Source organism: Diadema antillarum, unplaced genomic scaffold (assembly GCF_040938485.1).
Source record: "Diadema antillarum isolate AM-2024a unplaced genomic scaffold, OU_Dant_1.0 seq00000837_RagTag, whole genome shotgun sequence".
In the NCBI taxonomy this organism is placed as follows: domain Eukaryota; kingdom Metazoa; phylum Echinodermata; class Echinoidea; order Diadematoida; family Diadematidae; genus Diadema; species Diadema antillarum.
This window is the reverse complement of record NW_027271713.1, coordinates 25,083-40,088: the sequence shown is the minus strand read 5'-3', so window position 1 is coordinate 40,088 and position 15,006 is coordinate 25,083. Positions and strand designations below refer to the sequence as shown.

General features: G+C 38.1%; 1 protein-coding gene across 1 annotated transcript in view; it reads left to right on the top strand.

Annotated features, from left to right (window-relative positions):
- LOC139740146 (carboxyl-terminal PDZ ligand of neuronal nitric oxide synthase protein-like) overlaps nt 1-14,520 on the top strand; it is a 54,853-nt gene extending 40,333 nt beyond the window's left edge. The window contains exons 3-4 of the mRNA XM_071650734.1: nt 10,646-10,738; nt 14,300-14,520. Coding sequence (XP_071506835.1) covers nt 10,646-10,738; nt 14,300-14,362 — 156 coding nt within the window. The 3' untranslated portion in view covers nt 14,363-14,520. The remainder of the gene's footprint in view (nt 1-10,645; nt 10,739-14,299) is intronic.
- Nucleotides 14,521-15,006: the final 486 nt, after the last annotated feature.

Below are 15,006 nucleotides of genomic sequence, written 5' to 3'. Positions count from 1 at the left end.
GAACTACTCATATCAGTACTTGAGTACTTTTATATGCTGCTACAGTGTACAATTTCATTGGAATGCACATTCTCTTTCTAGTTTGGAGTTATTTCCTGGTACTGAGGAATTTGTACAAGTGGTACATAATCTTCAACAAGTCCTGTGTGTGTTAACAGCCTTGGGAGAAGGTTAGTCTACCATTCATATAGCTCAGACCATTTTACAAATTGTATATGTTTGCTAGGGACTTGTTCTTTCAAGAATAGCTCTACAGTGCTTTGAGATAGGAGGATTCCCCCCCCCCCCCCCCCCAAAAAAAAAAAAAACACAAACAAACAAACAACACACACACACACACAAAAACAATGACCGACAGGCAAGAAAATGCACAAGTCTTGCAATACCCTTCACCCCAGTCTTATACAATAGATTACATATAAAAACATGAACCATTGAATATAATTAGTGTCTTGAAGGCTTATGCTGAACTGAACATTTGATCGTACAATTATAGGGATGATAATGATTTCAAATGTTCAGTCTGTGATAGAAATAAGAACGAAAAGAACAAAATATTTCAAATTCTCTGATATTTTCCCCCCTTTGGAATGAACAACAATTGTATGCATCATCAAAAGAGTTTGCCTAAAAGTAGACTATCTTGTACACAGTTACAAGGTGGTGTGCATGTGACGTTGTTAGTCTTCAAAATACATTTTGCAAATATTGTTGTAAAGTTTTATGCACAATCTGCCCATACATACGTCAAGTTGACATATCTATTATCAAAATGTGTGTAAACATGACATAGAATATGACGAAAGAAATCACCCAGCCTTTATTATATTTATTCAGGTATGATAAAAGTATCGTGAAGTAATAACTAACAGAAGTTTCTGTGTAAAGACTAATTTTACAACCACTAGAATTTACGCATTCCTGACCAGTGTGGTCAGAGCTGAGGAATGTTCCAGGGATATTGGATCATTACCTCGTTGACCTCTTTAGCAAGGTCAGCCAGTGTCCCCAAACCATTCCAAAACTTATGCCCCATTCATACTGAGCAAAAATCATGTTCTGAATTCTCCTCAAGCAGCTTTGAGCAGCCTTCTAGGTCAGTTATAAACAGACAGCATACGGAAAAGGGGATATGATCAGATTCTGAAACCACCTACAGGGGGTGGTTTCAGAGCCTCCTATAACAGCCTTGAGGAGCCTTGGCTACACAATAAATGCTGGATATTTTGAGAAATGGCTCTTTTGCCGACCAGGAAGTTAATCTCTGAAGGTCAAGGCCAGCTAACGTAAGCAAACCAGCCGTCTTGTGACAGACTGCCACTGATAAATGCAGCAGAACTTGGACTCTTTTGCGCTCAATCACTTCACAGTTATGTAAGAAATTCAAAAATCTGCACCATTTAGGGGAACTCGGTTACCATGAAAGCAGAGCCAGTCTGGGCCCCCTTTGGGCAGGTGGCCTGAGCAGCACAAACAGACAAGAGACTGCTTTTTCAAACCTCCAGGAGTCTCCAAATTTCATCCTCAGTATAAATGGGTATCAGTGTATATCTCTAGTTCTATCTTTTTTTCTCTGTGACTGGTTTAGTAAATGAATATTACTAATATATACCTGAACATTTTGTTCATGGAATTCCACAGCTGTGAGGTGAATGGGCAAACCAGTCTTTGTAAGCGAACCTATATGAAGAATGATTTTTGTTTGTGATCTAGTGAACTCTAAATTCACTGTTTATGAGTTATCTTTGATACACACACCATTTGCAGCTCTAAAACATCGCAGGAATTTGATATAAGTGATAATTCTTCGTTTTGAAGTAGGCCCTAAATGAATGGATAGTTTGTAAAGATTTGTATGCAGGCCTCTAGTGTAGGGGACTTGTGAAGCAAGAACACTATGAACTTCATCTTATTTACAGAATTGATTGCTATTTTATCAATATTAACATCCCCATTTGTAGAAACCTATTGACTAAACAACTTATCAAAATTCTTATTCTTTATTTATTCAATATTTCTGAAATGTTTACTGCTCTTGGAGTCTCCATTATTAGCTGAAATACTCTGTTTACACCAGTGAAGCTGAACATAAAGTGGAATTCTTTTTAGCACTACTGTTAAAGTGGATATCTTTGTGTGAGTTTTTTATTATTTTTTAATTGCATTCGGCCAGGTAAGATGAATTTCATTGTCATGTGTTTTTGATTCTGCAGACTTATGACATTAACCGCTGGAATGTAGGGCAAATAAAAATCTTCTCATGCTTTTATTTTCATGCTAGTTTCTGGTTTTGCGAAATACGCAAAAATTTCCACACTGCGAAAGTGTCCTCCTGGACAGTATTTTCTCCTTGCATATGCTGGGAATATGGATAGGCTTGTGGTAAAAAGTGCAGTGTTACCCTGGACTCATGTGAAAGGGTCTCTGATGTAGAGAAATTGGTAACAAACCACCTGTTGGTAGAACTAGATTCACTGTGGCATGGCTGGCTCTGAAAAAAAAAAATATAATAACCTCATGAGGTCAAAGGTCAAATTGTAACTTCCTTGGAAGGGCTGGGTTGAAAGAACTTTCCTCGACTTCATCAATTTGTGAAAATATCAACTTCAATATCAGGGTTCAAGAAGTGCATCCTGGCATTGGTTTTGATCCGATCAATCAGTGCTGTTAGAAATTTAAGAAAAAATGGGAAAGAGAGAAAAAGAGAAAAAAAAAACATCTAGAAGATTAAGCCTCTCTGCATGTGCTGGTTAGAGGCCTGGAGAGATGTCCCACTGTAAACTGTTGTCAAATGCGAGTTGTCTATCAACTCTGTGTGTGCTTCATTCGCATACCCGACTCAGTCGATGGCATGCCATCTTCACAAATTTTGTAACAGAATTTAATGCAATGATTATTCATGAATTTCCTCTGTGCTACTAAATTTTACTTTCGCTCCTATTAATTTCTAAGTGTATAAAGATGTAATCATTGATATTTGAAAACTCATATATGGAAATATTCCATCGTAGTCATGACTTGAACATTGCCAATAAGATCTCTTTCAGACTTGAAATCATATGGTTTAGGCTTTTCTTGTATAAAATCTGAAACCTGTAATGCTTTCAATGATCTTTCCCTCATTAGTTGAGGAATGCTGGTCATAAATGTGGGAATTCACCCTTGTTGTAGAATTTCTACAGCTGTCTTTCAGACTGTGCATAATCCATGATTTTCAGTGTTTTACTTTTAAAGAGGAGAGTGATTTAGAACATGTGTTCTGTTCTCTGGATTTTCTTCTGTTGCAACCTGTTCTCTTTGGGAAGATGTTCCCCTGCCCCAACTCTAATGCTTTCCTTAATTTTCCCCTCATCACGTGAGGAATGCTGGTCAGAACTGTGGGAATTTACTCTTGTTGGAGAATTCATACAGCTGTCTTTCAGACTGTACGTCATCCCTGGTACTCAGTATTTTACGTAAAGATAGTGATTTACGACATGTGTTCAGTTTGGATTTACTTTTGTTGCAACCTGTTCTCTTTGGGAAGATGTCCCCCTGCCCAACCTCCAATTGTTTTGATTGTGATTCACGAACATGCGGCAGAGGTTCAGGAGATGTAGGGTAGTGCCGAAGCACAGCTCACAGCTCGACTTCTCCCTTTCTGTGCCTCCCCAGTGCTGACAACCCCCAGTAAAATAACACGACGACGGAGAAAAGACTGAATATTTGCAGCCGCCTGCTCACCCAGCAGTCAAATTTCAGGTTTGCCAAAACGATTTTCCCCAATACCCAAAAGAAAACCTGAAATACAATTAGGTGTTAAATGAAAACACTGTTAGCAAATATAGCAGTCAACATTGCCTACATCACCCAGTTGAGAAGAATAAACGAGAGAGAGAGAAAAAAGGAGGGGGGGGGGGGGGGGAGGAGAAGGGATTCTGGTCGAACACGTTGACTTCACTCGCCCTGGGCGCACTTTGATTAAAACGTTTCAAAAGCAGACGCCACAGAGGTTGTCAAAAGAGTCTGTTGACATTTAGGGGAAGACAAATATGGCCTATAAACTGCATCATGGCAAGCGAGGGGGACACCATGCGAATGTTCACTCGTGTATACACATGACTCACGGAGAGACGTAGCTGCCCAGGATGACATTCAGAAGGGAGAAGATGAAGGAGAAGGAGGCAAGTTCTGGTCTACTTTAAAGGTCCTGTTACCTTTGGGAGCAGTGATTTAAATAATGCTCAAGATATCACATTTGATGCATATGTGTAGGTCAGTTGTATCACAAAACATCCTACTATTTAAAATTTTCGCAATAAAGCCTAAAATATAAGGAGATATCACTGTTTTACTCAATAAACCATAACTGTAGACAGTTTTAGTCTGGAAACATTCTCATTATAACTATTGTTCATATTTTGTATATTTAACAATACTTAACATCGATTATATTGATTCAAATTTTTATATTGGTTGTTTCTATCCGTAACTCACATTTTAGAAGTATTTTTAAGCACTAATGCTGGGTTTCTGTTTCATATGCGAATGGTAAATTATGCCTTTAAACCCTTTGCATACCTAGAAAGTTGTCAGTCTAGTTCCAAGTTGCAGAATTATCTCAGATAGATATGTAGTAAACAATTGAGATGATTATCCACTTTTTTCTTTCTTTCAAAGGGAATATTGTATCAAGAATGATATATCAGGACTTAATTTCACACTGTCATAATGTCTCTTTCTTTCTTTCCCAATCACTCAATCTCTGTCCTGATTAGCCATTACATAATGCAAGAATCTAAGGTCAAAACACAATTATAATCAACTAGAAACAGCTAAAAAATGTATCTTGTCTTTTTAAAAATCATTTTTCCAGCACTCCGGAGAAGCAGTGTACTTTCTAGAGTGTAAGCGAAATATTTTACACGGTAGAATCAACACATAAATGGCCAATTGTGCCTGAACATGACTGTTCCCTGTAACAGCCCAAGGTAAAATTCCAATCCAGTACGTGTATGTAACCCTTGACTCTGTATTTTGTAAATGCTCCGGGGCACATGCTACTGTGTAAGTAACAGGTGCACAAGACAACAAAGCCACATTGTTTTAATGAATTTTGTAGTCAATGCCATAGCAGTCTTTGCACCTCTTTTCCATACAGTGGAATCAGGGTATTTGAACTTAATCAAGTGTTTCATGGAGAATGTGAGATTCTTCATGGTCAGGCAAATGAAGAGAGAGAGAGAAAAAAAATCCTTAGGTCATCAAATATCTACAGTTTCATCTCTTAACATCAATATATGTCTGTTATGAATCTTGTAGTGTAGATTCAGTGTGCGTGGGTGAGAGGGGGTGGAGTGTAGGAAGATATCATATCCTGTGATCTTCAACAGATATCACGTTGAATTAAAAAAAACTGGCAAGTGCAATTAATCTGAAGGTAGTGAAAGATGTGACAGCCCTTCACACGTCGCCATCAGTTAACAAATTAATTTGAAGCTCAAGGTCTCATTCCAACATTTTAATATCCTTTCACCTTGAGGTCCGTTTGGTATTGATGGAAATTATTAACATGGAATGTGTGTAATCTACTGTGAATGGAAACAAAAAGAAGAAAAATATGTACATCCTGATATTGAAAGCAAATCTTGGAACATCAGAGTAAAGGCATGCTGATTAATACGTAGTCTTTGGAACATGGAAGGAAAGTCAGGAATGAACATGATACTCTTAATCTGAGAGGCATGTAGATATAAACCGCTAATTAAACGTGTCATCAGAGTCACCAAGATAACATCCCGTTGATCTCGATATCTGCGCTCGACTCTCCGAACGCTAATGACACTTGGTGATCCATGGTCATGTCGTGCTTGTCCCCTTCCCACGGTGAGAGATAAGTAACCCACAAACTTTTGGAACTTCTGCAATGAGCCCGGAGAGTTGAGGGCCCTTATCGATGCTGCTCAGTCGATGCGGTATGCGGGAAGAAATCAGATGAAGTTATCCTTCCGCTCTTTGGTTCCTTCCCGCATATTTGCGGTTCAGCAAACGGTGGTAGGAAGCTTGAGATCCAAGGAAGGGGCGCACTCTTCAATGCTATTACCAGCGTCCCTCTACAGACCGGCACATCTATTTCCGCCAGCTGTCCTGCCCTCGAGCGAAGCGTGTTTGACTGACATACACTCGAACCTCAATCTAACACCATCTTCCTGTCTTCTGCACGATCTCTCGTGCAGTCGATATTTCATTATCTCTCCGAAGCACTTTCCCCCGCATTTGAAATTTTTCTCATGAGTAAAAAAAGAAAATTATTTAGCAGTCTCTAATTATTCCAGGTCAAACACCCGAGCCAAGCAAATCAAAATCTCCTTGCCAATGAAATCTTGTGCCTCTGAGTCTGCATTCATTGGAGAGTCTGAGAATTTTTCAAGTGCAGGATTATTCAGGACGAACTCAAATTCATGACCAAGCTGCAGATGTTCATTAAGATGAGGGAGAGATGTTTGCAGTATAAACACCATGTGTATGTATTACGTAGTCCCAGAAAGGACTCTTGTTTCATTGAGATGCTCTCATGGGTCAATAAGTATGAATCACATACCACTTTAATATTTTTGCTTTTGAAAACTTGTGTCTTGGTATTGACTGTGCATTGTAATGCAGTGTTTTGAGGGCTTGCACTGAATTACTGTGAGCACAAAAAAATAGAAAAGAAAATCAGAAAGAGATTGCTTTGGAATGCACTTTTTGAGAATCTGTCAGGTGAACACTGAAATCTTGTTTGAATATGAAACGTGAGAAGGAATTGTTCATAAGATGTGTGCACATAGATTTGGGACATAAACAGTGTTTTTAACATAGGATTTACCATGAATGAAACATGGTAGCACTAATCCCACATACTCAGAAATATGTTGGGACTTTTTCAGCCTGTATGTGATCTTCAGTGGGTTGTGATTGTTTTTTTTATTGATTTGCTTGTCCACATTAAAAAAATGCACAATTTCTGTCCACTACAGAACCATGAAGAAGTCATCATCAAAGTTTGTAATACTCTGTAAACAAGCAAATAATGTGAGGGATTTGGCAGTTATTATTTCAAGGGGTTGTTTTTCTTTAAAGCAAGTATTTTTATGGGGGGGGGGGGATCCAGCAGAATTAAAGTGATCTGTGAAATCAACTGAAAAATATGTTTTAAATTTCTTTTGGGCATTTTCTGAAAACATGATAACTAACTAAAATGCCAAAAATTAAGAGAGTTTTTTTTTTTTTGTTGACATGGAAACAGCTGTGCTAAGCAAGGAGAAAGGAAAATAAGAGAGCACATTTGAAAACATTAACACAAAAACATCGCACAAAATAGCAACACACCAAATCTCAGCTGTTCGCAATTGTCTGATATCCACACATACTGTGTAGATTAGGTTGTCCCTTACTAATGAACCCATGGTTGGGTGCTACATCATCTTTCTCACATTAGTCAAATAGCAATGGGTGATTAGGCAGCTAGTTATCATTTGCCTAAAAACGAATGTTGCAGCAAAAGATAAGCTCTTTAAATTGTTAAGTTGTTTTCCTTCTGGCCTCGCGTCTTGCAAGGTGCAGTGAGAAACATTTTACAGGAGTATTTCTTTCCTCAGTTGCTCCCTAAATTTGTCATCTTCTCAAAATGTTTAAAGGGATTGTATAATTTCAGGTTCCTAACATTTTTTGGTGAGATAATGAAAAACCTATTATGAAATATGAAAGAGCAGGTAATTCTATGAGGAATTCAAGGTTTATTTGATGAAAATTGGTTTTGAAATGGCTGAGATACCTACTAGGTCCATGAAGAAAGTTTGTGGTTATCTTCTTTTTTGTGGGTTGTGGCAGTGTAGATGTCGCTAATATTTCAATCTTTGAAGAAATTGGCTGCAGTCTCCTTCCGTGACAGACAAACTATGGCTTTGTTTCATGTCACCCTGGCAAGGTGAGGGTTAGAGAGTGGATTACTATACAGTCAAACCTGCCTTAGCGGCCACCTGTCTATAGCGGCCACCTGCCTATAGCGGCCACTGAAAAATCCCCCCCCCCCCCCCCCCCCGAGAGAAAAACCCTGTTAAAGACCCTGTGTATAATCCGGCCACCTGTCTAACGCGGCCAGCGGCCACAAATTTTGTTTCCCGTAGTAGATTTTAACCTGTCTATAGCGGCCAAAGAGCCGGTAATTCAGCGCGTTTTCTGCTTGGTAGCCGTGCCAGTCATTCATGGGAAACGTTCGTGATCACCATCGCTGCATTCATCACTCATTCAGTCATAATAATGCATCGTACACATGTTACTGTGCAACAATTTCATAAACACCGGCATTGTTCAATGCATGATACACACGACACACACGTACAATATAGGCCTACACGTTCATACTTATAGATGTATACAACGATGATACATGTACATGGAGGCAATGTACACAAAGTTGGATAACCTGTCTATTGCGGCCACCTGTCTATAACGGCCACTTTTTCCGTCTCCCTTGGGTGGCCACTATAGACAGGTTTGACTGTACATGACCTGGGCTGTACTGGTGTTCTGCTTTGGCAATACAGTTTACTGTGACATGTTCCCTTGCTCTGAGCTCTGTTCTCTGCATGATGTAATTAGCGTGACAACAGTAAAGCTGAATGTGTATTTCAAGGGCAGAGTTTATGCAGCGTGGCCTTCAAAGTACTGCGGCCTTTGGGATGCTGGTTGGCACAGGCATGATCCAGTCTCCAAAAGTGATGTATGGCTGTGCTTAGCTCTCCCCAATGGCAAGGAAGAGCTAATAAATGGATGTTGCCACTCATGAATACCATCAGGATGCAATACTAATGGATGTTGCTGCCATGGCAACCGTCTGTGTCCTTGGTGATAGCAGGAGCTCCAGGACAGGTGTCTTGATTGAATGGAAGGCGAGGGATGATGCTAAGGGCAAACTTTCAGTAAAGTCTGGAGGAAAGATTGTAAATCTGTTCAGATTGTTGGCAGATTAAAAGAAGGATGCTTTTTTTTTTTCTTGCATTCAGGTGAACTGCACTTGCTGGGAATGATCACTTTATGTGCTACCGTCTGCAAAGAAGGCAGTAGCTTTCTTTTCTTTTTTTCTAGTCTCTTTAAGTAGTTAAACTATCATTTTAAACCCCAAATTTGTTACTTGACTCATTGATGGTTGCTGTTCATTTTTGTAGGAAAAGTAAGGCCTGCAGTCTGGGTAGGAAAATTAAACAATGAGAGAACTGCAATATGTTCGAAATAAATTATAAACCCACACACAAGTAGCTAAAAACAAACTGCAGTTGGTACACAGTGTGAAAAATGGATCACAAAAATCAGCATACTGTCATTACTGATATTGTGTGTCACTTTTTAACACATCCAGTCTTTATCTACAGTCTTTTTTTGCTTCATTGGTTTTCAAAATCCTTGAACTCACCCCTCCCCTCCATATTTGGTTACTAGGGGTTTCTTTTGACCATTTGAAATGTGTTGTGATGATTTATGATATCCTGCTGGATCAATTAGTTTGCGAATGAGCTTTCATTTTCCAGATGAATAGCAGTGTCCAGCCGTGCCTGGCCAACTGTAACCACAAATGACCGCTGAAGTACTTCGGGTTTAGGGCGTCTGATTAAAGGGATGGTATAGTATTGGTGGAGATGAGAATTGGGCTTTTAACTTTTTGCTAGATATCAAGAAATTACTCATATAATAGTATACAGAGCATATCATTCTAAGAGGAATTCAAGTTTTTTTGATGAAAATCGGTTTTGGAATGCCCGAGACATCCAATTATTAGGATCACTCGGTTTTGGATATCTCAGCCATTTTCAAACCAATTTTCATCAAATAAACGGTGATTTCCTCTTTGAATCACATGCTCTTTCTTATTTCATGAGAGGTTTCTCGTTATCTCACCAGAGATTGTTAGAAACCTGAAGTTAGGTCTCAACCAAAACTATACGATCGCTTTAAAGTTGCCTGAATTTGATCCTTCCCGTTTCTTGTATGTGTGTTATGTACATGTATGTACTGGTACAGGCGTAGTTGCAACTTGCCCAGATAGCATATTGTCTGTAATAAACCCTTTCTGTGCTAGTATAAAGTGGAAATTTCAAGATTTTTTGTACAAACTTTTAGTACTTAATGAGGTGATGACATCATCAACTCGCTTATATGCATATTTAATTTTATGTTGACTGATCAAGAGTGGCACATTTCATAAGTTTTCTCTTCTTTTTTTTTTGCCAGATTTTAATCAAATTTTTACTGCTGTGCTCATAATTATTTTTATCAGACTGACTTTTAACTGGTTCAGAATTTCTGTGTAACTGATGATTCGTTTCAGAACAGTTGCGTTGGAATCAGCGATACTGGCACACACCAATGGATGTGTTGATGAATGAGCTCAAATTATGCTATCAAGGCTTTATAATCAAGTGAGCCACAGGAACAAGTTTCAACCAGGTTTATGCTCCCACTTTAATGCCAAGTCAAGCAATACTGAAGCAAATGGTGGTTGAAGTCCTGTTACTACTCAGCTTGTACATTCAATTTTTTTGTTGAATTCATATTGTGCTATCTCAAATTTCATTCGTTCTCATTTTATATTTCTTTTTGTCTTTGTTCTTGAATCTTATCTCTCCAGTATGAATTCAAAGCCAAAGGAATCAAGAAGAAGAAAGTGAACTTGGTGATATCAGTTGATGGGATCAGAGTCGTACTACGGAAAAAGAGAAAGGTAAGATTATTGTGTGTCTCCACCTGGCTTTATCCCTCTACATAGTTTTTCCCCCTTGAGATACGTAATTAAATATTCAAAGCTAATGAAAAATCTTGATTTGTCAGAAAAAGTAGGATACAAGTGTTGAAAATTGTCTGCAGTGAGAAAGTCTTGGATTGTCTCAGAACAGAGTGTACACAGATGGAATGTGTGATAGAAATACCCTTGATTTGTGCTGTGACTTTGCTGTCTATATCGGGGGAAATCATATCTGTTAGCCAATCAATGAGAAAATTCTTATTGCTTTTCGCTGTGAGTTCAGAAAAGATTTTGCACAAAAATCCATGCCGAGTTACTCACAGAAAAACATTAAATACTCACAGAAAAACATCAAACACTCTTTCATGTTTTGTTTCCATGGAGTTAAGACAAGGAACATTCATGAAAATCTGGAAATTCCTGCTTTTACAGTAACAGTAGCAGAAGTAGTAGTAATTGTATAAATGTAGTGGTCTTCCTGTGTTTGTGTTAGTAGCAGTGGTAGTTGTAGTTGTGTAGCAGATGTGGTAGTAGGCATAGTTGTAGTAGTAGTAGCTGTTGTAGAAGTAATAGAATGTAAGTTGTGGGACGAGTAAAAGAGAGAGGACTGCTTTATTACGCGTTGTAAACTGGGTTCAAGAATGTAGCCAATCACAAATGCTGAAATACATCACGTGTGTGCTTTTTACTTTCTTACTAATATGCATGAGTGTGCAAAAAGTGTGCAGCAGAGAACATAACTGCACACTCATGATGTCACAATGTACATGTAGTTACTTTAGCAGCATGCACTCAATCACTCGTGTATTTCCTGGAAACAATTTCTATGTTTGTGGTCAGTGTGTTTGGAACACTTCTTTGGACTTCTTGGCTTTTGAGCTAGTTCTATGTACATGTAGGCTAGCTGACTGATAGTCCGTAGAGGTAAAAAAAAAAGAATAGTTCTTAGACCCCTCTTATAAAACAAATAATGCACAGATTTAAGTTTGTGATAATACATTGTAAGTGGAGATGCAGCTCACTCTTGGGTATTCAAAATGTTGTGCATGTTCCACCATACCCTTGAGTGTGCTGCATCTCCGCTAAGGCACTGTCACCTGTGCATTATTTGTATAACAGCGAAATTGGTATCATTCCCCGCCTCCCCCTCCCCCATCTCCGACCTTGAAGTTGTGATTCATGTACCCTTCCTGTAGTCAAATGTTAATCGTTAACGCTTTAAGCTGCGAAAGATGGGTTGTAGCCGTCTGTCTCACGTCCAATCTGCGTCTCATGACGCAAATTAGAGGCAGACCTGCACATGCTATAATAACAGGACAAGGTAAAGACAAAACATGAATCATGTGATCATGGGGTAATATCTGTTGCATGATACAACTGTGTAGTCTCAGTTTTCCAGACTTTACAGCTCAGGATGTATAGCCCTAAGTTAAAGTGTATATTCTGTAAACTCGGTTCTAAAGAAGTAATTAAGAGCACAGAAAAAATTCTGAATGAAACCTTGATATTTGTGTTACTGGCTTGATTCCTGTAATTTGTTTTGATCATGATTTTTGCTAATTTTACATTTTCTTTTGATAGAATTACAGTTTCATGGTTTAGCTGGAGCAAAGTTGGTTGCAAATTAGGTTATTATGCATCCTTCTGTATAAAATGGAGTTGATACCTTCTTGCAAATTCATAAATGTATATTTTGTCATTTTAATTTGGACACTATAAAGAAAGGTATTCAGAGGATACAAAATGATGCTGTGGTCACTCTGATATTAGGAGCCCTTAGAAACATGCTGCCTCCAAAGTTGCATGCCCCTCTTACCTATCAAGTTCATTGTTTTGGGTTTAAGTGTGAAGACTAGCAGGTACCGTCAGGTGGTCATGATGACTGTATGTTCTCCAGGCCCTGCCGAACTCGTCAATGTGAAGGCTCCAATCAAGACGTCATTAAATGAGAACATTAAATCCTTCACATCCAGCAGGGGGAAAAAGGTTATACATGGCCCCTCCGATGTTAGTCTCTCATCTCAGGGTGCGTTTATCAACTCTTTTTCTTAGCAGAAACAGGTTTTCCAAACGACCTTCAGACAATTTTTACGGGATGATAAACGCAAAGCTGTTTTGAAAGCCTTTTTCGGAAAGCCGCAAATTTGTGCTTTCCGAAACAGGTTTCCTAAACAGGTTTCCAGAAACCTGTTTCTAGAAGCCTTTTGAAGCGAGATAAACGCAAAGCTGTTTTGAAACGGCTTTGTACTGCAGTTACAAACCATGCACACCTTATATGACCTCTTCTCCTCGGGTCGAATTGGGCAATGCAGCTGTGCAGTGACAGGCCAGTTATCGTGTTCGCGAAGAGTTGATAAACGCAACTATTTTGGAAGCCGTTTCTAAAGGGCTTTGGAAACAGCTTTTGAAAGCCGTTTAAACAGGGGAAAGATGATAAACGCAGCCTCAGACTCTGACTTCATTGTTGTCGACCTGATTTATAAAAGTAGAGCGATGATGTGCTACAGAAATATTAGATTGCACTGGTTTTTTTCTAATGAATTTTCAGATGTTATAATATCAATATGAGTTCTAACATGATATCCCTATCTTATCACTTAGAAAGTCTGGAAGAAACTACTGTTTATCTCTCCAGGAAGTATATTCCTGATATTTTTATACACAGTAAACTATAGGAATTATATGAATACTGTTTCAACTGATTTTTTTTCCTGAAGGTATTACAATACTTTGTTTAAAGGGGCTGTACAGTACTGGTTGAGGTAGGGATTCATGTTTTGAACATTCCTAAGTGAGATAATGAAAAGCCTCTTATGAAATATGAAAGAGCATGTAATTTTAAGAAGGATTCAATGTTTATTTGATGAAAATTGGTTTTCAAATGGCTGAGATATCCAAAAAAGTGCTAATAATAAAAGGCGACATGCCCCAACTTTATTAGTACCTCTTTGTTTCACCTTGTTTTTGGATATCTCAGCCATTTCAAAACCGATTTTCATCGAATAAACTTTTGATACCCCTTAGAATTGCAAGCTCTTTGACATCTCATAGAGTGGTTTCTGAATATCTCACAAAACGTTAAAAGCTAAATCTTCACCTCGACCAGAACTTTACACACCCTTTAATTTTTACTTGCATTTTTTACCAGAGCCGTTGCTCTTTCTCTTACTTTGTCCACTGAATGCAAATGTTCACCCCCAGCCTTCCTCAGAAAAAAGATGAATTTATGATGTAAACATGAGACTGTGATTCCATAACTTGTCTTTGAAATTATTATCATTATTACTATTATTATTATTATTATCATTATTATTATTATTATTATTATTATTATTATTATTATTATTATTATTATTATTATTATTATTATTATTATTGTTATTATTATTATTGTTATTATTATTATCATTATTATTAGTAGTATTATTATTGTTATTATTATTATCATTATTATTAGTAGTATTATTATCGTCATCATTATTATTGTCATGATGCTGATGATTTAATATTATTGTTAATATTTAATTTTTCTCATTGCAGAAGAAAGACTGGGATTGGGACCAAGACAGATTAATTCTGATGCAGCATCCCATCTACAGGTGAGCAGTCTAGCAAATCTTTTACTCCATGAACATGGCAGTTTCACTACTGTCTTTTCTCTGAAGAAAATCATGCATAAGGACTCAAAAAACATGCCTCCACAGGGGTGTAGTAGAAATGTATGTGCACAATCAAAGTTTACTTGAGCTTTGCTCTACTACTAGAAGGGTCCAGTACAATGTGGAATGAGCACTATGAAGTTAAGTTATTGCTGGTTTTCCTTTATTAGATTTGCCGCCAGACTTCGGATGCAGCGACTTTCCCATAAAGACAGCAGGAAGCTCATCAATTTAGCCCTTGCTTGTTGCTGTCTCAGTGCACGCTACTTCAAAAAGTACGAGCTCTGGTAGGAAAAGAAAATACACTGCGTGCTGAAATGAATGAATCTGTGGGGTGTTCTCAGCAGACGACCTGTAGGCTTGCTGTTCTGTGGAAGGCGGTCAAGTCTGTGAAAGACTCTCCGCTTGATCAAAATGTCAAAATCAAATTTGTCACAAAGAAATAGGGGCTTTATTGGAATCATTGTGTAGTTGGAAAGGATACTCTACTCTGGCTTTTTTCCCAGCTAACCTTTATTATCTGCTTGTGCAGATTTCAAAACTGTGCCGTTTTTCTGTCGTTCTTGTGTATATACTTGCTATATTATC